We start from the raw sequence: 25069 nt of genomic DNA, 5'->3' as shown, positions 1-25069 counted from the left end.
ATTTTTTCCTTTATACTCTAGCCAAACTAGTAACGCTCGGTTTCATGTGGATTCGTGGAAAGAGGCATTACTGCAGTGCACACGAAGGTCCCGGTGATGGTATGGTGACAGCAATACATGGCATCGAAACCCTAGCATAACTATACGGCGCGTGCCAAATCCAAAGACGCTCGCACCGTGCAGTCGTCATCATAATTGTATCGCTAAGCACCCGCGAGCCTCATATGTCGCATTGCTTTGAGCCAGTGGCCATAGTCGAGATGGGTATAAGACCCAAACGGTAGTCTAGTAGCGTAGAAACTTATTAAACCCTGATGCAGCTCTCCCGGCGGCTGGAACCACCATTAGGATTGTGGGCTTTCTGCAGGCGAGGCAGACCGCGTACATATAGCCGGTTTCAAGAAAGTGGCATCAACACTACTACCCTAGCCCATTCTACACCGAGAGCGGCTGATTCCTCGGGCTCGCTCTCAGCAATGGGGCGCTTTGGAAATTCAACTACGACCATCAGCTAATGCAGTATCACGTCGTGAAGTTCCAAGTCCGCAAGGGCAAGAGGCTGTTATTAGGAGAGCTTGCGAGCATGCGGGAGGGCTGAATCCTACTTTGACTGGGTAAACATACCACATCCTGGTGTGCCACATTCGGGGAACCATGTTCTGTCGATACGGGCTTGTTCAGCCGGACCTGGAGATTAGAAACTATTCAGGGCTGAACTGGACCAGCGGCAACCGAATTGATGATTTGGCCACTGGTGGGTACCCCAGAAGCGTCGGTAGCGAGCGGGTAGCCGCCCGGGAGGCCCCGGGATGAATATGCTGGGGTCACGAATGTGGGAATATCTAGGACGGCGGGGTCTGTATTTGCGCATCACACGTTCGTGGTCACCGACGGGGTCCATGTCATCGAGGGCGTCCAGAAGGGCACGATGAAAGTAACTAAAAGGCAGAGGCGCACGATCGCAGGGCTCAGGTCTATCTGCACTAGCCAAGGAGCTTAATAGCCGCGATTGGGTCTTGATCTAATAATTAGCTTCCTAATTTACTAGGCCACGACTTATCAACTGGACGGCTACCTTGGTAAGCTCGGCCATGGCGTATACTAGATAAGAGACCCGCGAGAGCCCCGGCGGTGACTATAAACGTGAACAGAGTTCCTGAAGGGCAGCGATGCGAAGCTTGCGCATCCCACCGAATTATCCCAGCCGCTTGCCACTGCTCTTCAGATTGTCCTGGCCAACCTTCTGCGAGAGCCAGGGATCGTGGCGAAGGCAGCCGTCGATCATTCGTCTGGTAGAATAACCTGCCTGCTTTTGTTACGTCAAATATTGTGGAGCTGTTGGAGTAATTGTTGAAGCTGACCGCCTGTGAGCAGCTCTGGGCTGGAAACTACGCTGGTGCATGAATATCTGTTGAAAAGCATAATCGAGCACCCTCGCAAGCGGTCAGGTGTGGTGCGATGATGATGATGATGATGATGATGATGATGATGATGATGATGTTCTCTACCCCCCTTCGGCGGCTCGTTCGGGAAGCATCTGGCAACAACCGAGAGATGCCCACGCAATGCAGATATTTCGGGCAAGAGCTCAGTGCGACTGCAACGGAATATGTCCGTGCCAAGTCGCTTGTTGCAGCGTTCTCATTTCTGGCAGCGTGGGGAAGTCCGAACATAACCGGGCGACCCACCGCATGCGACCTGGAGAGCCGGGGAGTTGGAGATTTGGAGATCTTATCGCCCTATCGTGACATTCCATTACTACATACGTTCATACAAGCGAATGCCCCTTGCTTGGCACCTTGGCAATGGCAATTTGAGAAAAAGATCCGCCGCGGGGTGCTGGGGATTCTCGGTAAGCCAGGGCTCACCACTAACTTGTCTTTCTTTTCAGCTTGGAGACCCTCATCAATTCACAATTCCCTGATAGTGCCAGTCAGTCCTTACCTCTGCTTGTTGTACTGTCATGGCTCCGCACGATGAAGTCGACGCCATTGAAGCGCAAATCGCGCACAACGAGGTCCGCGAGGACCTCAAGGGGGAGGTCAGTGATGAACCTGTCGAGTTGCATCGGGACCTCAAGGCTCGTCACATCAGTATGATTGCCATTGGAGGTGCAATCGGAACTGGCTTGATTATCGGTACGGGCAAGGCATTAACGTAAGTTCCTGGTATCTTTACCGTGGGCATCTGACTGACCGTCGCAGCGCAGGAGTAAGCTTCCGCCAAGTCGCAAAATCAGGATAATACTAACCGGTTGTTTCCCAGCCCGGGTCTTTGTTCATTGCGTATAGCTTCATGGGTCTTATAGTGTGGACAGTCATGTGTGCGCTGGGGGAGATGGCTGCATGGCTGCCTCTTCCCAGTGGATTCACCGGCTACGCTGCTCGATTCTGTGATCCTGCGCTGGGCTTCACACTTGGTTGGTGGTGAGTTCGAAGATGCTATTTTCTCATTGCGCATGTCCTGACATTCTAGCTACTATATCAAATACATCATTCTCCCTCCGACACAGTTGACTGCCGCTGCACTGGTGATTACCTACTGGCCGCGCACGTCTGCTGAGAATGTCAACCCGGGGGTGTGGATCGCAATCTTTATGGTGATAATCATAGTGATCAACTATTTTGGCGTCAAGATCTTTGGTGAGATGGAGTTTTGGCTATCTGCGTTCAAAGTGCTTGTTATGATCGGAATTATTCTGTGCTCGTTGGTCCTCGCTCTTGGAGGTGGCCCTGATCACGACCGAAAGGGCTTTCGCTATTGGAACGATCCTGGCGCGTTTGCTCCCAAATACTCCGAGGGCTCGTTGGGCAAGTTTCTGGCATTCTGGTCGACTATGGTCTCTGCGACGTTTGCATATCTCGGTAAGCATCGCATCCTTGATTGAAAGGGAAAGGTTGGACCTGACCGTTGCAGGTACTGAACTCATTGGCGTGACGGTCGGAGAGGCTCAGAATCCTCGAAAGACGATTCCCAAGGCGATCAAACTGACCTTCTGGCGTATCATTGTCTTCTACGTCCTCAGCGTGCTCCTCGTCGGCATGCTTGTTCCATACGATTCTCAAGATCTGGCCTTTGCCACTCAGTCCTCCAACTCTGCTGCTGCCTCTCCCTTTGTTGCGGCGATGAAGCAGGTCCCAGCGCTCCCTCATATCCTCAACGCCTGTATTTTGGTCTTTGTCTTTTCTGCCGCCAATTCGGACCTTTATATTGCGACCAGGACGCTCTATGGTCTTGCTCGCGAACACAAGGCGCCTCGGATTTTTGCAAAGACCAACAGCAACGGCATTCCCGTTTATTCACTCGGGTTCTCTTCCTTGTTCTGTTGCCTCGCCTTTACAAGCGTGTCAGAGGGCTCGAAGGATGTCTTTGGCTACTTCACTGACGTTGTCTCTATTGTTGGACGTATGTTGACTCCCCTGCCCTGGCAGCAAAGCCCCGACTAACCCTCGGAACAGTGCTGACATGGATCTCCCTCCTCATCGCCCACATTTGCTTCGTCCGCGCCCGAAAAGCACAAGGCGTCCCTGATTCATCTATCCCGTACAAAGCACCCTTGGGAATAGTCGGATCATATGTTGCGCTGTTCTTCTGTGTCCTCATCGCCTTTACTCGCAGCTTCAATGTTTTCATCCATGATTCGGAGTACGGCAATTTCGACTACAAGACCTTCATTACCGCGTATCTTGGCATCCCTGTCTATGTTACGGCATTCTTCGTGTGGAAATTCATCAAGAAGACCGAGCTTGTCAAGCCGCACAATGCCGATATCTGGACCGGCAAGGCGGCGATTGATCGAGAGGAGGCTGAGTTTGTCGCGCGCAAGGAAGTTGAGGATCTGCATGCGACTGGATGGAACAAATTTTACAACCGGTTCCTTTCGTGGCTATTTTAGGTCGGGTCCGGCGGCCTTTAAATTAGACTACATAGAAAGTCTTGATGTCTCAAATATTCACGTGGTGGGAGTCAAGCCCTAGAGGCGGACCAAGTGTACATCTTTGTACGTAAACAACACAGTCGTTCTGCATTTCTAGGGCTCTCATATCCTCACTTGATCTATGATGAATTCTTAGTATACGTCACTTGTGTCATGATTAGGTTCTGAAGTGGAACAACGCCAGAGCTACAGGCCTTGCTCTTCCGGGATCGGTCGTCCCGGATAAGACTGCGTTTCGTGTCCTCAGAGCCTCCTCTAAATGCGGTGTCAATGGATGGGGTGCCGCAGACTCTGGCACCAGTCAACAATCCCTTGCACCTATTGCAGCGCTACTTCACGCCCTATCCCTAGGATGCTGAGAAAGTCGTTATCAGTGTCGAAGGCGGGCATCGTGGATATGCGGACCTTTACCGTGCATAGCTCACCAGCTGCTGTGCAACGTTCTGTAGATCGCGCCAGCGCAATCCTTGCCGGCACCAAGATAGATCTCTATGGTCCGGCAAGAGTCGATCCGAATACGCCAATTGAGGATACCGTTCGGCATACCGTTCGGGCGTTGAAAGTACTGGTTGCAGAGTGCGAGATCAGCGGAATCCAGCTTAGTGAAGCGAGCGCTCAAACGATCCGTCGGGTACATGGTGTTGCAAAGACAGATATGGTCGAGGCGGAGATTAGTCCTTGGGCGACCGATGTCTTCAAGAATGGAGTCGGAGACACGTGTGATGAGCTGGGAATTGTTCTCGGGGCACATACTCCACTTGGCACTGGTATGCTTACAGGGAAGATCAAGAGTCTGGATGACATGGATCCAAACGACTACCACCGCCTGTTTCCACGGTTCCAGCCGGAGAACTTTGCTACCAATATCAAGTTGGCCGAGAAGGTCCAAAAGCTAGCCCAAGCAAAAGTGGTGTATGCCTGCACAAATTGCGCTTGGCTGGCTCCGTGGCTGCAGTAGTACGAGCGGACGGCCCGGTAATTATCCCACTGCTAGGCGCAAGGGCTGTGGAGCGAGTAAATGAAAACACCATGGAGGTGGAGCTTACAGGACAGGAGATGGATGAGATAGATCGCATTATACAGGGCTGTCTTATCGTCGGGGGTTCGTTACCCCGACGCTGCTGCCAGGTTGACAGAGTACTAGACTCTTGGTGGTAGCCTTGTTGGCGACGCTGGGTTCTGAAAACCAGCGGAAAAGGTAAAACCATTCCGTATTGAGGCGATGCAGAAAGAATCTTTGAATAGAAACGTCTCGCTGAATATACGACTGACAAAGCTAGTATGTGCATGGGTGTATTAGGTACAGAAGGATATGTTACATCGCTGTCCGCCTAAGACCATGGATCAAAGTCAAGCGCATCGCCCAACCTGTCAGCGAAGAGGCTCATAGCGACCGACGTTCCAATCACTCTGTCTCCATTGCTTCTTCAAGTTTTCCATTTCCATGTCCTTGGTCGTGTTGTCTGGCGCCTCGGCCAAAGCACGCTCGAGACGACCTTGTCGACGCTTGCGCAGGCACCACCACACAAAGCCCGCGACCAGCAAGGCTCCTGCAACAGCGGCACCGCAATAAACTCCTATGTGAGCCCCATTTCCAAGATCATCCCATTTGTCGGCCAGCGACTTGGGAGGCTCCTTGTTAATCTCGGTCTTGGCGGTAGAATTCCCGCTGCTGAGGTGTCAGTGCTAGGTACCATTTGGGATCAGGAGCAGTAAGATACTAACCTAATGACATTGATGCTTTCGTACGAGCCGGATTTATCAGAATACTCGTACTCTTTGCCAGTGTGGAAATCCTGGACGCGGATCCTCTGCACCGCCATGGTGAACGGAAGGTCGTCCCAATCGACAAGGCCACCGGCCCATTCGATGTTGCCAGTTGATTGAGTCGGAAGTCCCGCGGGCCACAGACTGACCTTGACCTGGCATGGCGATTGAGGGTAGTTCTTCCCATAGACAGTCAATGGCTCGGAGTAGTTGACTGTCCGTCGCAATTCCCCGTCAATCCACCATTCCAGACGGTCCTGGTCCCAGTAGGTTGTGTAATTGTGGTATTCGGTATCTGCGTTGGCGACAGCGTGGAATCCGCCGCGGTCACTCGTGGTTGTATTGCCCTTGCCGAAGAAATCCGACTGCACCTCGCTTGTATTATACCCGACCCACTCCCAGTCAATCTCATCCAAGTCGTCGGATTGAAGAATCACACTGCTGATAATGCCACGACCCTTGGCCATCTTGACGTGAGCCTCCATGACCCCAAAGAAGATGTAAAAGTTGGACTGAAGCAGGGTCGATCCATTCTCAGTCTTGATCGAGAACTCGGCGCCGTCGGAGGTGATGTCGGGGGTTCCGGTGGTCTTGTTCCAGAGGGATTCGTCGAGCGTGGAGTTGAACCACCAGGTGTGCTCGGTGCCGAGCGCGGGATCGGCCGGGCATGTCTTGTTCAGCGGATTGCAGTTGGTCTGCTCGTCGGCGGTTGCAATTGCAGAGAAAGCGAGAGCGCCGAGCGCCCATGTAAGGCGGGCAGATCGCATCTTCGTGCTGGGTTCGGACAGTAGATATGTAGATAGAGTGAAACGACCACCCCGGGACGGGAGACGGCGGGCGATTAAAAAAAAACTGGCGGGATGACGAGTGCAATAATAGGGGCGCAATCTCTTTAGCAATCTCTGGTGCCTGCTTTTCTGATCCATGTGGGCCAGCCTGGTATAGTTCGTGCTGCATTTGCCGAGACTAACTGCAACGGGGGATCGTGGCTGGATGACACTGCGAGGTTCTCGGAGGCCTTTACTGGAAGTAGTCTAGTCGACCCACCGCAGCAGCTCGGATCAGGCAACATGCTTTGCCCGTCAAGGCTTGTTTTGCTTGGCTCCGTCAGTCTTCTCTAGCGATGTGTCAGTTGCATGCGAGCGGTAGGGGTACAAGGATCATGAGCAGTACATCTAAATATAGAACATTACATCTGATCTTCCCTCGGGAGTTGATGAGATGTTTGCGGCAGCAGTGGCGGAAAAGGTAATGGTAGCTTCAAAAATATAAACATCTTGATACTGCAGTTGAGACTACTCTCGTAACCTCAATAGGCAGTCCAGTAGGGCTATTAAGAAGGACCTGTTCAAGGTATCCTACATCGGATTCTGCATGGCGTTCTGAAGAGCCTCCTCGAGATGGCTTGAGCGACTGGAATAAAGCTGGCTTCGTCGCCGGGGCCTGGCTGTACCCAAACAATCACTTCGTACACGGGGAGTTGGAGCAACTCTTCCATGACGAACGCTGTGATGTTGCTGTCGTTTGAGTGCCATACCGAAACATGCTTCGCCAGGGTTGGGTTGACGCTCGGAACCTGAGCACCCGCCGGATCAAGACCTTGGGGCCGTTTAGTTGGCAATAACATCAGCCATTGTGAGCGGCAGAATGGAAGAGATTGATAAACATCGATAGAGCGGGAAAATCCAGCCATGAAGTCCATCGACATGCAGAGTCCTATGTGTGGTTTTCTTTGTGTATGCATTGTGTCTGCATAAATATGAGATGACAAAGCAGTACACATTTTGCGCTCCTGATCACGTGCCTTTGTTTTCTTCCACCAACCAACAAACAACAATCTCCCTGTCTTCCTCTTTCTTCATCCTCTTGATCTTTGATATCCTGTCCCCGCCCATCATGTATCTCCATCTGTAACGTCCGAGACGCGACGAGTGGAAGCCTAAGGATGCCTCGGAGGCTGCCGCCAATATCGATCGCTGGTATTCTGAAGGCCGCCTGCTCTCCCCCCGTAATGTCCTCCCGAGCACGTCCGCGGCCAGCTGCGCAAACCGCTCTCCAACGGCGACCTCATCTTCGTTGGAGCCTCCGACAGCTCGCCGTACGACTATCTAGTTTAGACTAGAAACTGGAAAAATAGATATGACGAGGATGGCAAGCTGGTTGAATGGGTGCCGTGAGAACGGAGGCCTTGTCAGCTACGCATTATGGGGGCATAATATGGTTGAGATGCCATCAAGGACCACCCTGCAAATCCACGACAACTCTTTCGAAAGTCACAAGCAAGCACTCGACTGGAGTCTGTCCCGTGCCTACTGCGGCATTGGCATCGCCCATTTAAATGATGGTTCGTGTAGATCAAGAACCCGACCCGCCCGGGGACATCGGCGTCGGCCTCAGCTTTTTCAAAGATGTCTTACATGCTTGGGACCAAAGCGCCGCTTGGAGGGAGATCAGATCCACGCTGCTGTCGCTGCCTTGCTATTCACGTATCCACAAGGTTGTCGGCACCGCATGTGGGGATTTCGTCAGATTTGACCCGAGTAATCGCCGGCGAGCCGCAACCCGACATGCGCTTCTGATAACCCTGAAAAGGACTTTGCAGGAAGTTCACCTTGCGAATGCAGATGTGGCTTGCTACGTCCAGGACCCAGCGTACTCGACAATGGATAGATCAGTCCTCGAGAGCTCCGAGATGCACGTAGTCGAGGACCCCGATGACTTTCTCGAGATGGACGATCGTTCCCTTGTCTTCTCTTGCGCTCCCAACATTTGCATCAAGCAGATCATCGCAGACACTGCGATCGCTGATTATGATTTTGAATACTGTCGCAGACGAGGATCCAGACTTCCCCAGGTGCGTTTGCCCCCTTTAGTTCGATCCTTTGGTTCATATAGGAACAGCACGGACCCCGAATTCTTCCCGTGTGAAGCAGATGGTGCAAGAGGACTATGATGCAATTCCGTTCCCTGAGGATGGCGACAATTTCACGGACATGACTATGTACGTCAAGAAGCAAGCCCAGGCCTTTGCGGGGAAATGAACACTTCCCATTCGTTCCTAGCTTTTTCATGTCTTGCTCGACAGAGACCTTGCTTGCTGCCAGTGTCGTAGACAGGGCCCTCCGCCTACCCTATCTGCAATCGGGCATAAATGCCAGTAAAAAGTGCCAGTCATCGTTGTGTCTAACAAGATTTGAACGTGATTGTGCAAAATACATAAATTTCCTCCCAACCCTCCACTTTTTGTTACCATTGAAATGCTCCGGCCACTCAACCAACCAAACATTGACACTCGTCGCAGCAGACTACCTACCCTCTCACCACGAGGCCTTCCTTCCTCGGTCCATGGACCCCATCTCGTATTCGACAACAACCTGATCTGTGCGCTGGATCCGGTCAGCCGGATGCGCTCCCTTTGGGGTTTCGTTTGTTCCCAGAATGCTCTCCTGGCTGCCTTCCCTGTTCGTGCCAATGTTTGTGGTAAACAGGTCCGCCTCGTCGCGGGAGCGCAGCGTGGACTTTTTGGTCGGGCGCTCGGCCGACGATAATGGCATTTTGTTGCCGTCGCTTTTGTAGTAGCGTTGATGAGAACTCCACGATCGTTTGCCACGGATCACTTCGTAAAGGGGACCGAGCGTCGGAATGCACGAGGCCATGATGATCATGTTGGATTCAATACTGGCAAGCCATAGTTAGCAATCGGGGAATAAGAGAAGAGGTCTTTTGCTCTGCGCTCACCTCGTCCAGATAACTAGATCAGCCGTTGCATCTATTCACAACGTCAGCTTTGCAGGACATCAATTGCCGAAGGCGCATGACATACATGTCGAGTCTGATTTGTCGTTGAGACTGGGAAGTTGGAAGCACTTGACGATCGCCATTGCACACGCCCTACACTCGCATGTCAGCTACAGCGAAAGGAACCGTTCGAAACTCGACAACTTACACTGCGCCCATTCCAAGAGCCGCGCACAACGCAAGTTTCTTCTTCAAGGTGATTTGAAGGCGCGCCAACACAACGGCCGGGTAGACGGCAAGGTAGAGATCGGCAAAAGCAGACATAGCTGTGGCAATCATTAGTCCCGTTTGGACGTCCATGCAGTTCGCTACTCACCCCCTGTGAAGATCGCATAGCCGACCAGAATACTTGTCGGACGGCAGGTCGCTCCAGCAGACGTGAGCTGGATCTTCCACAGCGCTTGCGGGGGGTCACACATGGTGAAGAGGACGACAATGCAAATTGACGACGAGACAAACACCATGGCCGTCAGCGCCCAGAGCCAGATGCGTTGGAACTTGCCGGGGTTCATAATTCTATTCAGCAGGGCTGCGATCGCAAGCTTCGGCGTCGTAAACGACATGATCCCCAGTGCGAAATCGGCGTAGTTGATGAGCAGCACCTTAACCAGCATGTCCATTCCCCCTTCCTGCATTATAGTGGGCGTGTGCTTTCCGTATCCGAGGCCGACATTTACGGTCGTGACGATGGTGTAAGATGAGAGCATAACCTACATTGTTAGCAAATTGCTGTGCTTAAATTGAGGAGAGAGACTTACCATCGAGGCCACGATAATATAGTCGTCCAATCCGATATTCCTCAGCCATCGCGCTCGAATATAGAGCCGGGCGGCGACCATGATAACGCTGACAATGAAAAAGGCCCAGAATATCCCGACGATCCGGGGACCCTTTGTCTGGGCAGCATATTCGGGAGATGTGGTGTCCATTGTGGCAGGCTGGGTTGTTCAGTTGTGTAACTGGAGTGGACTGGACTGAGCACTGTCTACCCCTCGATAGCAGTGAGCATCTATCAAAAGACAAAGACTGCCATGACAATGGCAAGGAAAAGGGGCCGACAATGACATTGTATCAGGTCATCAATGCATCGTGCGATGACTGGCGCCGATCCGTGCAGAGTGAGGAGACCAAGGAACAGACGGCCAATGCACCGCGGGACGTTGGGGCTTTCGGCCGTCAAGAGAGTCAGACTGGCTGTGGCAACGGCTCGCAGTGGGAGGCCCATTGCCCTAACTATCAGTCAAACGCTCTCTAACCGTCCCAGAATCGGGGGCCGTCCTGCCAGTTCGGGGGGGGCTGGTGTGCCGATCGTGGAGCCGGTGGACCTGGACTGTCGGCTAAACGTCGACATCGCAGAACTGGACAACGCCATAGCCCCCGAAGGATTCATACCCCGGCTTCAAAGTCAATTCAAGGCAAAGACTGCGCACAACATGACGAAACGTGCAATGAATGTGGGTCAACCACAACCTGTCCTCGCGAGCGATGCCTGTTCGAGGACACTCTGCAGCCATTTCAGCCCCCCGTGGACGGGATACCCAGGTTTCTGGCACGAATTGCATGGATTGCATGAATCGCATAATTGACTCCCTGTCAGGGGTAGTTGCTCGGTTATTTTGGTGGAGAAAGTCTATCCTTTATCTCCTATTATTTGCAACACGCCTCCATTCTTCATCGCATTCATAGCACACTAGACATCATGACACTCAACGGTAGCTCTACAAATGGCCATTCCAATGGCTCTGTCGCCAATGGCAAGACACCCACCGCCGAAGAGCTGGCTGTCAATGCCAACCTTCCCACCGAGGTTCCGAAGCTGCTCGATGATGTTGCCTCCCTCGGCAAGGATTATCTCGGAGCGAACCCTGACGCGCGGTTGACATTGCTGGAAGCAGCCCGCTCTTTGGTCTATGCGCTCGAGACGCCCAGAGAAGCCATCATCCGACACTGCTGGTCAGAGGTCAGTTCTCTCTCTGACCATTTTACCTCGTGCGCTAATCGCTTCATAGTCCACGGGATACGCCGCGCTTGAAACCGCTGTCGCCCTCAACCTGTTCACTGCCCTCGACGCGAATGACACCCCGAAGACGGTCGCGGAATTGGCATTGGCGACTGGGTCAGACCCCGCACTGTTGGGTTCGTATACCTTTGCCCTTCCATGGCGCTATTCACCTGACGGAGACGATGCGTAGGCCGCCTGATGAAGCACATTGCCGCGATGGGCGTGATCACAGAGACTGGTCGCGACGAATATCGCTCGACGGGATTCTCAAAGGTCTTGACTGTCGAGAAGTATAGCGATGCTTTCCCACTCATGTAAACCCAAATTTTCCTAAAACAGCAAATCCCGTCATTGACCATCGATAGGACGTCCCGGTTCACCAAGGGAATTCTCGCGCTCCCCGAATTCCTCGAGAAAACCAACTACCAGAACCCAACGAGTGCAACGGACACGGCTTTCCAGCTGGGATACAACACCAAGATGGGCTTCTTCGGCCACGTCCAGCAAGAGCCCGTCACCGCCCGCCGTTTCAACAACCACATGGGCGTGTATGCGCAGGGCCGTAAGCGGTGGATGGACCCCGGCTTCTACCTGGTGCAAGAACAGCTCATCGAGGGTACCCAAATTTCAAAAGACGATGTCCTGCTAGTAGACGTCGGGGGGAGCTTCGGTCACGACTTGTTGGACTTCCGTCGCAAGTGGCCAGACGTTCCTGGCCGCCTGGTACTGCAGGATCTGCCCGAGGTCGTATCGTCTGTGAAGGATAAATATCCTGACATTGAGGTCATGGGCCACAACTTCTTCACCGAGCAGCCGATCAAGGGTAAGTCAAGAAGTCTCCTCGTCGCATATTCCTCGTCGCATATTCCTAACACGCTTTCCCCCTCAGGTGCTCGCGCATACTACATGCACTCTGTCCTCCACGACTGGCCCGACAGCAACTGCGAGAAGATCCTCGCAAACATCGTGGCAGCAATGAAGCCCGGATACAGCAAACTGCTCGTGAACGAAAACGTGATTCCCGACACAGGGGCGTACTGGGAAACAACCAGCCTAGACTTGATCATGATGCAGATTGGATCTGGTGAGCGGACGGAGCGTCAATGGCATTCGTTGCTCGAGTCGGCTGGGTTGAAGATCACTAAGATTTGGACTGCTCAGCGGGGTGTGGAGTCGCTAATTGAGTGTGAGCTTGCGTAGTTTTCATATCTGTTGATTAACCATGCCATAGTGTTGTCTAGGCCCTGAAGATCATTAATTCTGGTGAACAAAGTAATGGGAGAGCTATCTTTTCGCCAAGACATGATAGCTCATAGGGGTTTCCCCCTTGATTCCATCTACATCCGATCAGTAGACAGGGGAGTGCTCAAGATGCAGCCGTGGTATTTCTCGTTATGTGATCGTCATAGGCTTATAGATGCTGATAGTGAAGCCACTCTCTTACGCACTATGAAGGCAGTCCAGGACAAAAGACACAGATATGTTCAAGCGGGGACAAAGTTGATGATGCATGTCACCATCCTAGCTTGAGTAAACGCTGATTATGGATGAATGAATTGGCCCAGCAACGTGAGCTGCTCGCGGGACCCAGCTGAATGAGACGGGGATTGTACTGACAGTCTTATCTGAGTCGGACTAGATGGTATTCTGAGCAAACTTGAGGAGCCAGACAAGGCCACTCGGAGGGACAGCTTTAGGGCATATACTTTGCCTGTCTTTTGCACGTCATTTCTTGTCTCTATCAAGATGGCTGTTTTCAGAATTCTCATACTCAGGTCTCTTTAACGTGACATGAATTTTGAGCATTCTGGTGCACGTCTATTTTTCTCTGTCATAAGAAACGTACGCCTTGGCTGTCTTATCCCGCACACACTAGCACAGCGTTGGTATTCTTTCAAGCAGTTCGTCAAGGCAATATACTAACTTGGCCAGCTTTAAATGGGACGCTACACGCAGGGTGATCAGCTGTGACACAGCTAGGTAGAATTTCCACGGTCGCATCATAATCTACGCCGAAGTGAAACGGGATCGAATATCTCTCTAGTCCGGTGAGATCGGTGACGCAGTGGATGGTTGACTTGACGCCCCGTCACGTCTGGCCTGCGTAATGCGGCGACATCGATAATGGAAATCTCGTCGAGCTCTGAGGATTGCGCTTGGGACATGGCGAGGTTGTACTTGCTGGTATGAGTGGTCTGACATCAAAACAGCAAAGCTGAAGGTTCTCTTTAGCTACCAGCTCAAAAAGATAGCTTCCAAGCTTCTCCGCACTGCATAATCCAGCTGACTCTGCGTCCTGCATGTTGAGATGACCGTCACTGCGCCTTCTACCACATGGACCTCTGCATAATGCATTATGGCATTATAGCGCGGATGACTTGCATGAAGCCCGCAATCTCGTGGTTTCCATCTCGTAATTGCTCATTGAGAGGATCGCGGGGATGCACATCGCTGTGACACTTCATGGTATCAGTGCATTTTGAGAATTACTAGCCTTGGTGCTTGTAACGAAGACATCTACTCGCCTGCCGCCCAGGACAGATCTCCGAAGCGCCACTCTAAAATTACCCTTCCCTGCAGACTGGGAAGCTTATCTGTACCCATTCATTCCAAGCGCTTCTGTCTTTGATGATTTTCGTCTCTGCTCCGTACACGACCAATTCTTGGTGCGCGACGTGGGATGGGTTGTCGTTGAGGCATCGGATATCAACACGGCGGCGTGGCTGGGTCGCCTGGAGTGGAATGCATTTCCTATACCTTTCAACACGTGTGGACAGCATCAGGGTCTCTGCATTATGTGACGGTGGATTCGAAGGGATCAGTGAAAGATGAAATCAGCTCTATCCCGTAGCGAGGGACCCGTGGCAGCAGCCGCTCTGCAGGGTACGTACATTGAGTTAGGGTTCCCAAGCCCCCAATGGCGTGACTTCACGAAGAAGTAAAGCTCATCACTCCAACGACAACACTGATAATCTCAATCCGACGTCAAGGCCTCGATCTGACCGCGTCTCCGACTCAAGTGAGCTGCGTGGCTTTTGGCGATCCGCCATCGTAACACTTGTTCGGTTGCATAAATTATACACGCTTATGCGCCACGACAATCAGCATCAGGCGTGACACGCGTGGATGACGACAGGCCGGTTTGATCGCTTTGAACTCTGCGATATCCCTGAGCTGTGCAACCTGGAGGACAGCAACTAGCAAACCCCAAAATTGTCACGGTTATGGATTGGCCCATTACTCTTACTAAGTGACAGAAATATATCTCTGGGCATCACACTTGTCCATACGCACAGGGTTGCAACAAAGGAGTGGGGGAGGACGAACCCATGTTTATATCTCAATTGAGGCACTCACAGTTCTATTGCATGAGATACGGCATGTTCTCCAGGTCCTGTTCACTGCTTTCTTGTATGCTGCGGTGCTCTAGGAACAGGCGTCATGTGCCAGTTGGGTTCTCGGCCGACAGCGCTGTAGGTCACGTGCCACAATGTCTCCTGAGGCGTCACTGACAAGCCGTGTTATTTGCGACAACGCGTCCGCGGTTGAACCCTCGGGCCCATATTGGTGTGGTTGCCATTTGTTTTATCAGCCACTTTGACTCGCGACGCGCCAAGCCCGAGACGTTTGATGCTGGGCCGAGACCTTTCGGGCAAGAGTTTGCTCCAACTCCAAGGACACAACATGGGTCGATTCATGTCGAGATTCCGGTAGATATGGCCTCTGTTGTGCGTCAATTGGCAGAGGCGCAGCTGAAGGCTTGGGGCAAGCGTATAGTGCAGACTCTTCGCATGCAGGTCATATTTTGATTCGAGTTGCTGAGATACGAGCAATGATCTGTTTCAACAATATGTCAAGGACTTGATTCCGATGGTACTCTATCAGGCTATTGCCACCTAGTAGGTACTTGAGCGAGCGAGGTGCGAGTTCTGTTGGAGATGTGCACAGGATATGCCATCTGGGTGGAGCATTGCGTGCTCCAAGCCTACTTAATCATTCCAGGACAAGCTCCCGGGCGTCTTGGTCGCAATAGGTTGGCACTCCTAAGCTTCTGAGATATCGCGTTACTGATGGGTTCTGACGTGCTTGTGGCTGCAGGAAATAAGAATGCTGCCCCTGGCTCGCCGCCGTGCTGTTTGACGTTTCCTGGATCTCCTTTGCTTTCACCATGGTTCTCGAGCGCTTGACCCAGCTCTACCGGTCGTGCTTATTTCAGATTGTCATCGTGGGACTGGTTGCTTTCTGTGAGCCCGGTATCTGGACTGCCCTAAATAACCTTGGAGCTGGAGGAAATGCCAAGGTAAGTCAGTCCTCTTTTGCGACTTCCAAATCTATAGATCCGCTGACAAGGCAGCCTTATCTCAACAATGCCGCCAATGCCTTGACATATGGATTGATGTCCATCGGCTGCTTCCTCGCCGGTGGCGTGTCCAACAAGATTACTGCGAAATGGACCCTGTTCCTCGGTGCCGCATTCTACACTCCGTACGCGGCGGGTTTATATTGCAACAACCGCTATGGAAATGAATGGTTTCTTTTACTTGGAGCCGCTCTTTGCGGAATTGGTGCGTCTTTGCTATGGGCCAGTGAGGCTGCCATTGCTGTCGGCTATCCGGAAGAGGAGAAGAGAGGACGGTAAGCCCAGTTCCAAACTTCTCATTTGAAGTTTTTATTCTAAATCTGGGTTAGCTATGTGGGAATTTGGATGGGTATTCGACAAATGGGACCGCTTGTGGGAGGTGCCATTTCTCTGGCGCTCAATGTGAACACCGCGCATGTCGGCAAAGTCACCTACACCACATACCTAGGGCTCGTGGCCATCTCATCGCTCGGAGCCCCATTCGCATTACTCCTGTCGCAGCCACAGGATGTAATCAGAAGCAATGGTACCAAGATCCCTTATATGAAGAAAACCAGCCTTTCGATCGAGGCTCGCGCCATCTGGAAGCAAATGAAGAACAAGTACATGCTGCTGCTTATCCCGGTCTTTCTTGCGGGACAATTTGGTACAACTTATCAAGGCAACTATCTGACATGTATGCTACGCTACTCTCGCAATCACTGTCGTTGCTAACAGGAATCAGCGTATTTCACCGTTCGGTCCAGGGCGCTGGCGTCTTTCTTGACAGCTGTCGTCGGAGCCGCAGCGAACATAATCACGGGAACAATCTTGGACCTGAAGTACTTCTCGAGAGAAGCCAGGTCCAAGTCCGTCTACATCTTCGTCCTGACCTTCGTCACAGCAGCTTGGACATGGAACGCGATCGTCGAAACGAAGCTTTCTCGCACGGCCGACCCACCCGCCTTTGACCTAGGCGATGGCCCCTTTTTCAACTCTGCATTTACTGTCTACATGTTCTTCAAGTTCTTCTACGAGGTGCTGCAGACGTACATCTACTGGCTGATGGCCGAGATCAAGGGAGCCCAGGCCGACGGCGATGTCGCGAGGACCACTGGTATCTTAAGATCGTGGGAGTCTATCGGCAGCACAATTGCCTACGCGGTCGGTGCGACTCACTGGCCAAATGTCAACCAGATGGCCCTTGGCTTTGCTCTATGGGGTTTCACAATTCCGTTCACCGTTCTGGCCGTGTTTGGTAACTGGAATCAATCGAATGCCGTTGAAGCGGAGGAGCAAACGGATACGGACGACAGCAACCTCGAGGCACAGCGAGTTACAGTCGGTACTGATGGGAAGAATTGAATGCTTCGATTATAGATAGAGGTACATCCTTGACACCAAAGTGCGAAGCACGCTGGCTGACCTTCCAGTATGTCGAGCAGCAGATAGAAAAGACAATATCACGAACATAGAGGGACTCGAGCTGAACAGCAATTCAAAGTCATTTACTCATAACAGTGCTAATCCTGAGCTATTTACAAAGCAAGGCGCCTGCCTATAGCCACCATGCGCATTGCCCCTTCCGCGGCGTCCGTCAACAACCGCTCCGTCTCTCCGATCGCTTCGTCCAAAGTTGATGGACGTTGCAAAATCGAGGTGAATGCGCCAATGCCAACATCATAGTTGACTCGAGCGTCATGTCCGACAGTCCCAGCAAGAACGATGACAGGGATCCCGCGCTCCCTGGCGCGGAGGGCCACCTCTGCTGGGATCTTTCCTCTCGGGGTCTGGTCATCCACTCCTCCTTCCGCCGTAATGACCAGGTCGCAGTCGTTGAAAATGTCCTTTAAATGAAAGTACTCGGTGAGTGCATCATACCTCGGGCGCAATTTTGCTCCGATGAGAAGCAGGCCTGCTCCCAAACCTCCCGACGCACCACCTCCCGGTGCATCGGCGACGTTAACACCAAGTGTACGATGGATGATGGTCGCATAATTGTCAAGTGCCGCGGCGAGGACTTCAGTCTGCTCCGGAGAGGCGCCCTTCTGTGGCCCATACACTCGTGCAACACCCTGCAGACCACAGAGGACATTCTTCCAGTTGCAGACGGCCTCGATCGCGACCTTCTTTAGCCTCGGATGCATGTTTGAAAAGTCAATCCCAGCAAGCGAAACGAGAAACTGGCCACCTCCAGCACGAGGGAGGTCTTGACCATCACGGCCCACGAGCCGGGCTCCGAGGGCTTGAAGCATACCGGCACCACCATCGCTCGTACCTGAATCGCCGCATCCGATGATAATCTTTTTGACTCCCTGGTCAAGGGCGGCTGCGATCAACTGACCAACCCCGAAAGTGGTAGTCATGCAAGGATTGCGGCAGTCTTTCGGGACGAGACTCAAGCCAGCCGCGGCAGCCATCTCGATGACAGCAGTCCGGACGCGGGTGTTGGCCAAGATGCCATAGAACGATTGTATGGGAGCACCAGTGGGCCCGATAACACGGAGTTTATGGATCGTCCCACCAGCGGCAGTAACGAGAGCATGTGCGAACCCTTCGCCGCCATCGGCCAGGGGCACTTTATGGATGGTCGTCGAGGGCATGGCGCGCAGGATGCCTGCCTCAACACAGTCTGCTGCTGTATCGGGAGTGACACTACCCTTGAAGCCGGACGGGCACACGAGGACCTTCATGATGACGAGATGGGTATTGCAAAACGAACGAATGTATTTGATATTGTTAACGAGGGAAGTAGTAACGAATGCTTTGGCACTGATGATATACTGGAAAGTGATCGACTACGACGGGTGACCTGGGCGATTCTTATAGGCGCCCTGACCCAGCCTTTCGCAGAGCCATTTGATCATCCCATTATTTCTGGTCCAGTCTGCTTCATCCAGTTCTTCTTGCCGTGCCGTGGTATCTCGAGGGATGCTTCGCCTCAATCTCATGCGCCAGAATACACCTGCCAGCGTTTGCAAGCACCCAGAACCAGTGCGGTGAAAGAGCCCTATCGAGTTTCTAAAAATTGATATGCGGCTGCCTATACTGTGAAGTGCTTGGCCTGCAGTAGAGCAAAGGTTAACACAGGCCAGAGAATAAGGGTCCTGGTGGCTTTGTGACGTCGGGCCACAGCATGCATCCCATCCCCCACTTGTCACTCTCGATACTCCAGTCACGTCATTGAAAACAGCCTTAAAGTTGAGTTAAACCTCCACGAGCTCAGTTTCCGCTTGGGGCTTAGCTGGTGGCCGAGGTATGAGTCCCTTTGATCAAGAGGCTCGATATCTTGCTGCCTTGAACTTGGCAAGCCACCTCTCGCAGTCCCTGATTCTTGTGGCTCAAGGCAGCACCTGCGCCGCAGCCAAGTAGCTGTAGAGACAAAAATAATGTTCGGCCGCGACTAGAAGGCTGGTCGACGATACAGGGTTAGAGAAGATGCGTTGTTGTGAGGCATATAAGGAGCAAGAAATCACGATGCCACAAGTCCCCATCAACAAAATCATCGTTTATCATTTCATCTATTCATTCGCTATCAACTACGTTTATACATTCGCTTGAGAACTACACTCGTTAGGATGACTTATTCGTTTTTGGCTCCCAGTACCGAAGACGTCCAGTCGCGCAGGGCGAGCAGCAGCGAGCAGCGGTCCATCGCGGGCAGCGAAGGCAGCTTTCTGATTCCATTTACCTCGGATAATGAGCCCAAGAAGGTGGGATTCCTATTCTGTTCCTCAATGGCTTATCTCACAGACGCATCTAGGTCACTTGGACTGGCCCCAATGACCCAGCCAATCCATTGAACTGGAGTCATGCCCGTAAATGGTCTGCCACCCTGCTGGTCTCGTGCTTCACTTTTATCTCTCCTGTTTCCTCAACCATGGTGGCCCCGGCCTTGAAAGAGATTGCCGATGATTTCAACATCGAGTCTGAGATACAGGAGTACCTGGTCATGTCGATTTTCCTCCTAGCATATGCGCTGGGACCATTCATCCTGGCGCCGCTTTCCGAGATGTACGGAAGGGTGGTGGTATTGCAGTCTGCAAACATGGTGTATCTCATCTTTAATACTGTCTGTGGCTTTGCAACCTCACGCGAGCAGATGCTGGCCTTCCGCTTTCTGAGCGGTCTTGGAGGGGCTGCACCCCAAGCAGTAGGTATCTCGATCGACGAGATGACGAGACGAGTGGCTAATCCATTTGCAGATTGGTGGTGGCGTGCTAAGCGACTGCTGGAGAAAGCATGAACGTGGGGCAGCAACCGCAGTGTACAGCGTGATGCCATTTATAGGCCCAGCGATCGGCCCAATAGGTGAGAACCACCACTCTTCAAGTGAAACCCCGCTAAGCAAGCACCAGCCGGAGGATACCTGACCCAATACATGTCCTGGAGGTGGATCTTCTGGATCGTCTCGATGGCCGATGCCCTGGTTCAGGTTCTAGCCTTCCTCTTTCTGCGCGAGACCTACTCCCCCAAGATCCTGGCCACGAAGAAGAAGTGGCTGCAGCGTGAAACAGGAAATGAAATGCTGTATACCGAGTATGATCAGCCGGATCGTACTTTCGCTCAGCTGCTTCGCAAGAACCTCATTCGGCCGTTCCGCATGCTATTCACGCAGCCGGCCATTCAGGCTATTGCTCTGTACCGGGGGTATCAGTATGGTGTGATGTATCTGGTGTAGGTTGCCCTCAGCCTCAAGCATTGGCAAAGCGATACTGACAAAAATTCCAGCCTCGCCTCGTTTCCGAGAGTCTGGGAAGGAGTGTATGACCAGGACAAAGGAACTGCCAGCTTGAACTACATCTCGCTTGGTGTCGGCTTTGTGATTGGGCTGCAGTTCTGCGGCCGATTGATCGATATTGTAAGTTTCTGCCTAATCCTGCGTCTCGCCTTGACTTACCAGTCCAGGTATATGAGCGGCTGTGCAAGTACTACGGCGATGAAGGACGGCCAGAGTACCGCATCCCCCTCATGATCCCCGGTGGACTCCTGGTCCCCATCGGCCTGTTCATCTACGGCTGGACAGCAGAATACGAGACTCACTGGATAGCGCCCAACATCGGCGCCGCCCTGTTCGCCATCGGGCTCATCATCTGCTTCCAATGCTGCCAAACGTACGTGATTGACTCTTACACTCGATACGCCGCAAGCGCCACGGGCGTGACTGCCTTTGTCCGGACAATGGCGGGCTTCAGCTTCCCTCTCTTTGCAGATAGTCTGTACCGATCTCTCGGACTAGGCTGGGGAAACAGCCTCCTGGGCTTCATAAGTCTAGGCATGGGCATCGTGGCACCAACACTGCTCTGGTTCTACGGCGAGTGGATCCGAGCCAAGAGTCCTTACTGCGCAGGCGATGAGACGAGCCGTGTTTAGGGTTCAGATTGACTGAAGCCGAGTCGACGCTGACGGAAATGAGGTCATGATGGTCTTCAATTGATTGGTAGAGTGACATGTGTATCATAGACAATCGATGAGAGGGCGGCATATCTAGTTCCTTAGCCAGGGCAGTGCAAACCTTCCCTGGGCTGGGCTGGACGTCCATGGCATGACGCCCAGAAAGCCCAGACAGCCCAGAAAGCCGAGTCTGCCCAGCTCCAGTTATGTGCAATGAAGATTGACTTAATGACTTGTAACCTCTTGGTCGTCCTATCAGCTGGGTCACCGCAAGGGTCCACTGAGTCAGTCCCCGTGTTTGTGTTTTGGATTACGGCGGATGGATTAGACCCTGAAGAAGCTGAGCTGGCGCAGGTTGGATGCCGGGGGCAGGACTTTGTATTGGGCAGTGCCTCCACCCTCTTGCGTCTCAGTCACTCTTCCGCGGCGGATGCTTCAAATCGTCGAAAGGCAGCAACTTTATGTGGACGAGGAGTGGTCGCTGGGTCACTGCTGGTCAGTGGTGGAAGTGTTCGTGAGGTCGCAGGTAGCCAGCCCTACTTTCGCTTCATACGAGGTTTGGTTTTCTTCGTCCTGAACAACTTGGAGCGATAGGCTGTTGTGTCGCCGGTATTATCCGTGTAGTCCTCGTCGCTATACTCGTCACTGCCCTTGTCGCTGTCTTCATCACTATCCTCCTTGTCGCTCGCCTCGATGTCGCCATCCTTGTCGCAATCTTCCGTGTCGCCGTTCTCTTCGTCGCCGTCTTCGTCGTCGCTATCCTCCTCTTTGTCGATGACTTTACTGTCCCTTCTGCAGTTGGTGTCTTTGCCACCACTCATCTGGTCATGTCCGGTATTAGCTTTGAGGGCCTCTTCCAGTCGATCATTGAAGTCTTCGATAGCCTTTCGCCTGCGCACATATTTGTCCAACACACTATTCAGAGGAGCCTCGCGTTGCCAGATGTTGCCCATGTACTTGTCATAATCCTTGTACTCGACAATATCGCCATCATCCACCACTTTCAGCCCTGACGGTCCGTACCCCTCACGGGCGTCATAACAGCTCCACGTATGAAATGTCAGAAGATGCCATCCAAGAAACCAAGATCCATTCTCACTCGCAGAATCATTTCCGTCCCTCCTCCGCCACCACCAGATCGAGAATTCCCCTGTCGGTAAATTGTCGAGGATGAAAGCCACAACATCCCAGATCAATCCCATCCGTGGGCCTGGATTTCGATTCATGGCCCGATACCTCTTGCAAAGGCGGCCGTCTAAATGATCGGTAGAGCAATTATATCCGGGCATGTCGACTTCAAGCTCGTCGATTCGCCCGGGTGGGTTGGAGAGATACATTCGGCGCCAGGAAGCATCGGGGTTCAAAACTGCCTTGCGCTTCTCCTCGTCCTTGTACCACGGCTGATAGCGGATAATCTCAGCCCCATCGACGCGACAATAGTCTTCGTAATGATGCAGGCACCTATTGCCGTTTTCGTCTTCGTCTTCCTCGTCGCTATACGGGTCATCGTTGAAAGCCTCAGAACCTTCAAAGAATGGCGGGAAGAACTCTTTCAGAATTGGATTGATCTCGACCGTCACGTTTGTCGCTGTCTGCGGGCATATTCGCTCTGGCTGGAAGAAAAGCTTGTGCTGCAGCCGTTTGCTGTGCGCAATGAACTCGTTCCACCCTCGACTGACCCGCTGCGCTTGGAGGAGGTCACGCTGCGAGGGCTCAGCCAGGATAGGCTCGAACAGCTCCGGCAGGAGCAATACTTTGCTGATCGCCATTCCAGTGTCGCGAGTGGCTTTTGGTATGTTTAGAGAGCCAAAGGATTTCGTGTGGCATGGGGTTCACTGTGACTCATTTGGTGCGCTGCTCAGCCACCCTGGCTCGCGGGGTCCATGCGCTTTACCAAAGCTGTTTATCATTGTTCTAGATCGACTTATCTTAGGTAAATACAGGAGTACGTCTGCTTTTGGGTAACTCATACTGGGACAATTCCGCCGATTTTTGCGAATATATATATAGGCGGTTCCGTTCTCCTGTCAACAACCCCTTCGCTATTCCCAACATCGTTTACAACAACTTGAACCTCACTGCCATAAAGCAAGCAACCAAGATAACAGCAACGAAAACACCAACAATGCCAAAGAACCACGCCAAGGAATCAATATCCTGACCCGGGACGGTAACATTCATTCCAAACAGCCCAGTCACCATATGCAGCGGAACAAAGATCGTCGCGAGGACGGTCACCTTGCTGAGCCCCGAATTGAGCTTCGTGCTCAGTCGCATATTATTGACACTCGTCTGCGCGAGAAAGTTTGACTGCAGTCTGCTTGTGATTTCGTCAAGGTGCGCCAGTTCCGCGAGGATCGTGACGAGGTGGTCCTGGACGTCGCTGAGGTAGACGATGAGATCGCCTTGTGGGAGGGCAGGGTGCCATCGCTTCGTCTGGCATCGTTTCACGAAGCCGTTCATGACGTCTGACTTTCCGGATAGAGAGTGCGCCAGGTGGTTTATCCGTTTGCGGATGTTGTAGATGCGCATCATGAGCGGGGTCATGTCGTCGTCGCGGGCGATGAAGATTTGGTCTTGAATGGCTTCGGACTCGCGGGAAAGGTCTTCCATGTGTGGTTGGAAGCTGTCAATTACCTCGTCCCTGTGAAGTGTCAGGTTATTCAGCGGGAGGTTAGGGAGGATTAGGTACATACAGTAAAGCATAGCAGATCCAGTCACTGGACAGCACAGAGGAATCGTGCACCCGGCAAACGCGACTGCGGACTCGAGGCACGCTTCCACACCCGGTGCGCGAGAAGGTTACTGTACCATGACTGAACACAAGAATGAACAGCATAGTCGGGCTCGATATAATCGGGGTGAATGGAGCTGCATCTGTTGACTTGGCTTTCTCCTCGTCCACCGACGATGCCAATGTCCGAAGCGAAATGAGATAGTAACCCGGGAACGTCTCGATCTTCTGCCGTGGCTCTTGCAGGGCTATGTCCTCTACCGTCAGAGGATGGATGGAGAGCGAGCGAGCAACAGCAGCGACCTCCTCTTCCGTTGCATCGCAGACGTCCAGCCACCAAGTGTCGTCCGTCGCCTTCTCATTTTGTTCCTGGTCCAAGACAGCCGGTGCCAGATCAGCCCAGCATGATGCTTCGTGGGCCTGCTGAGAGTTGCAAGAAAAGTAGGAGAAGTGAGGCGAATCCTCGAAAGTCATTTTGCCGGTTTCATTAGGCTGCAACAAATCTCCGGCAAAGGTCTATCGGTCTCTCTGGCAACGATAGTGCAAGAGCCATAAATTGTTCCATATGTGGACGTCTGGAGGGGTAGATGCGCCAAGAGCAAGACTGTTTTCGTTGCATAGAGAAGGATGTAAGACGGAAGATGGAGATAACAGGCGAACTGAGATTTAACGTTACCAAGGGAGCAAATATGGCCGTGCCCTGTAGGGCTGAGAGTGTGGACTCAATTCTGCGCGACCTGACCCACCCTTTCCCCGATATTTGCTCTGTACACCAGGCAGCACAATTCCAGCGGTAGCTCAGGGGACATTAACAGGAACAAGCATATCAAGCGAACTTGAAACTGAATTCTATTCAATCTCATTGACCATTGCGATTGCTGTTAGCCCGCCCGATTCTCGCCGCGCCTCTACACCCGCATGTCTAGATTTGGCCGTTTTCGACATAGAAAATTAGGCTGAAATGGCAAACGCCGCTGTGTAAGTCCCACTTGGATATGCTTTGCCTGGCAGAAATACTGACTCGTTGCATAGCCGGCTGGCGAGGACAATTTGGGGCCTTCTGTGGCTGTTTCTCCTGCGACCACTGGGTGTCTTTCT

General features: G+C 52.5%; 12 protein-coding genes across 12 annotated transcripts; 6 read left to right on the top strand and 6 right to left on the bottom strand.

Moving 5' to 3' along the window:
* Positions 1–462: 462 nt before the first annotated feature.
* BDV17DRAFT_257981 (uncharacterized protein) lies at positions 463–784 on the bottom strand. Its single transcript, XM_073757258.1, has one exon. It carries the CDS (start codon positions 654–656, stop codon positions 495–497), a length of 162 nt encoding a protein of 53 aa, XP_073617851.1. The 5' UTR covers positions 657–784; the 3' UTR covers positions 463–494.
* A 1179-nt stretch (positions 785–1963) lies between these two features.
* On the top strand, positions 1964–3895 carry BDV17DRAFT_289434 (amino acid permease/ SLC12A domain-containing protein; the record flags this gene model as incomplete). The annotated part of the gene is made up of 6 exons (XM_073761665.1): positions 1964–2157; positions 2205–2211; positions 2266–2426; positions 2476–2864; positions 2917–3405; positions 3459–3895. 6 exons carry the CDS (start codon positions 1964–1966, stop codon positions 3893–3895), a joined length of 1677 nt encoding a protein of 558 aa, XP_073617850.1.
* A 394-nt stretch (positions 3896–4289) lies between these two features.
* Positions 4290–5272, top strand: BDV17DRAFT_289433 (NADP-dependent oxidoreductase domain-containing protein; the record flags this gene model as incomplete). Its single annotated transcript, XM_073761664.1, has 2 exons — positions 4290–4849; positions 5218–5272. 2 exons carry the CDS (start codon positions 4290–4292, stop codon positions 5270–5272), a joined length of 615 nt encoding a protein of 204 aa, XP_073617849.1.
* A 36-nt stretch (positions 5273–5308) lies between these two features.
* Positions 5309–6471, bottom strand: BDV17DRAFT_289432 (glycoside hydrolase family 16 protein; the record flags this gene model as incomplete). The annotated part of the gene is made up of 2 exons (XM_073761663.1): positions 5309–5606; positions 5663–6471. The coding sequence occupies 2 exons, from the start codon at positions 6469–6471 to the stop codon at positions 5309–5311; spliced, it is 1107 nt and encodes a 368-aa protein (XP_073617848.1).
* A 1381-nt stretch (positions 6472–7852) lies between these two features.
* BDV17DRAFT_289431 (uncharacterized protein) lies at positions 7853–8745 on the top strand (the record flags this gene model as incomplete). Its single annotated transcript, XM_073761662.1, has 3 exons — positions 7853–8000; positions 8059–8558; positions 8635–8745. The coding sequence occupies 3 exons, from the start codon at positions 7853–7855 to the stop codon at positions 8743–8745; spliced, it is 759 nt and encodes a 252-aa protein (XP_073617847.1).
* A 276-nt stretch (positions 8746–9021) lies between these two features.
* BDV17DRAFT_289430 (uncharacterized protein) lies at positions 9022–10431 on the bottom strand (the record flags this gene model as incomplete). The annotated part of the gene is made up of 6 exons (XM_073761661.1): positions 9022–9382; positions 9443–9473; positions 9528–9595; positions 9651–9768; positions 9819–10212; positions 10261–10431. 6 exons carry the CDS (start codon positions 10429–10431, stop codon positions 9022–9024), a joined length of 1143 nt encoding a protein of 380 aa, XP_073617846.1.
* A 548-nt stretch (positions 10432–10979) lies between these two features.
* Positions 10980–13203, top strand: BDV17DRAFT_30355 (S-adenosyl-L-methionine-dependent methyltransferase). The gene is made up of 5 exons (XM_073764349.1): positions 10980–11462; positions 11512–11638; positions 11695–11818; positions 11870–12327; positions 12394–13203. Exons 1-5 carry the CDS (start codon positions 11202–11204, stop codon positions 12702–12704), a joined length of 1281 nt encoding a protein of 426 aa, XP_073617845.1. The 5' UTR covers positions 10980–11201; the 3' UTR covers positions 12705–13203.
* A 2141-nt stretch (positions 13204–15344) lies between these two features.
* BDV17DRAFT_30417 (major facilitator superfamily domain-containing protein) lies at positions 15345–17318 on the top strand. The gene is made up of 5 exons (XM_073764350.1): positions 15345–15804; positions 15859–16139; positions 16194–16540; positions 16589–17229; positions 17277–17318. Exons 1-4 carry the CDS (start codon positions 15673–15675, stop codon positions 17206–17208), a joined length of 1380 nt encoding a protein of 459 aa, XP_073617844.1. The 5' UTR covers positions 15345–15672; the 3' UTR covers positions 17209–17229; positions 17277–17318.
* On the bottom strand, positions 17276–19094 carry BDV17DRAFT_30654 (glycerate kinase family protein). Its single transcript, XM_073764354.1, has one exon. The coding sequence runs from the start codon at positions 18534–18536 to the stop codon at positions 17382–17384; it is 1155 nt and encodes a 384-aa protein (XP_073617843.1). The 5' UTR covers positions 18537–19094; the 3' UTR covers positions 17276–17381.
* BDV17DRAFT_30555 (MFS transporter) lies at positions 18980–21495 on the top strand. The gene is made up of 6 exons (XM_073764352.1): positions 18980–19556; positions 19607–19996; positions 20049–20154; positions 20202–20520; positions 20575–20704; positions 20752–21495. Exons 1-6 carry the CDS (start codon positions 19422–19424, stop codon positions 21214–21216), a joined length of 1545 nt encoding a protein of 514 aa, XP_073617842.1. The 5' UTR covers positions 18980–19421; the 3' UTR covers positions 21217–21495.
* Positions 21457–23146, bottom strand: BDV17DRAFT_30651 (uncharacterized protein). The gene is made up of 2 exons (XM_073764353.1): positions 21778–23146; positions 21457–21718 (listed from the first exon to the last, which is right to left on the bottom strand). The coding sequence occupies exons 1-2, from the start codon at positions 23004–23006 to the stop codon at positions 21697–21699; spliced, it is 1251 nt and encodes a 416-aa protein (XP_073617841.1). The 5' UTR covers positions 23007–23146; the 3' UTR covers positions 21457–21696.
* Position 23147: 1 nt separating this feature from the next.
* BDV17DRAFT_30510 (magnesium transporter CorA family protein) lies at positions 23148–24949 on the bottom strand. Its single transcript, XM_073764351.1, has 2 exons — positions 23934–24949; positions 23148–23881 (listed from the first exon to the last, which is right to left on the bottom strand). The coding sequence occupies exons 1-2, from the start codon at positions 24443–24445 to the stop codon at positions 23296–23298; spliced, it is 1098 nt and encodes a 365-aa protein (XP_073617840.1). The 5' UTR covers positions 24446–24949; the 3' UTR covers positions 23148–23295.
* Positions 24950–25069: the final 120 nt, after the last annotated feature.

This window comes from Aspergillus undulatus (assembly GCF_047715775.1).
Source record: "Aspergillus undulatus strain CBS 261.88 unplaced genomic scaffold BDV17scaffold_12, whole genome shotgun sequence".
In the NCBI taxonomy this organism is placed as follows: domain Eukaryota; kingdom Fungi; phylum Ascomycota; class Eurotiomycetes; order Eurotiales; family Aspergillaceae; genus Aspergillus; species Aspergillus undulatus.
This window is presented reverse-complemented; position numbering and strand designations above follow the sequence as displayed.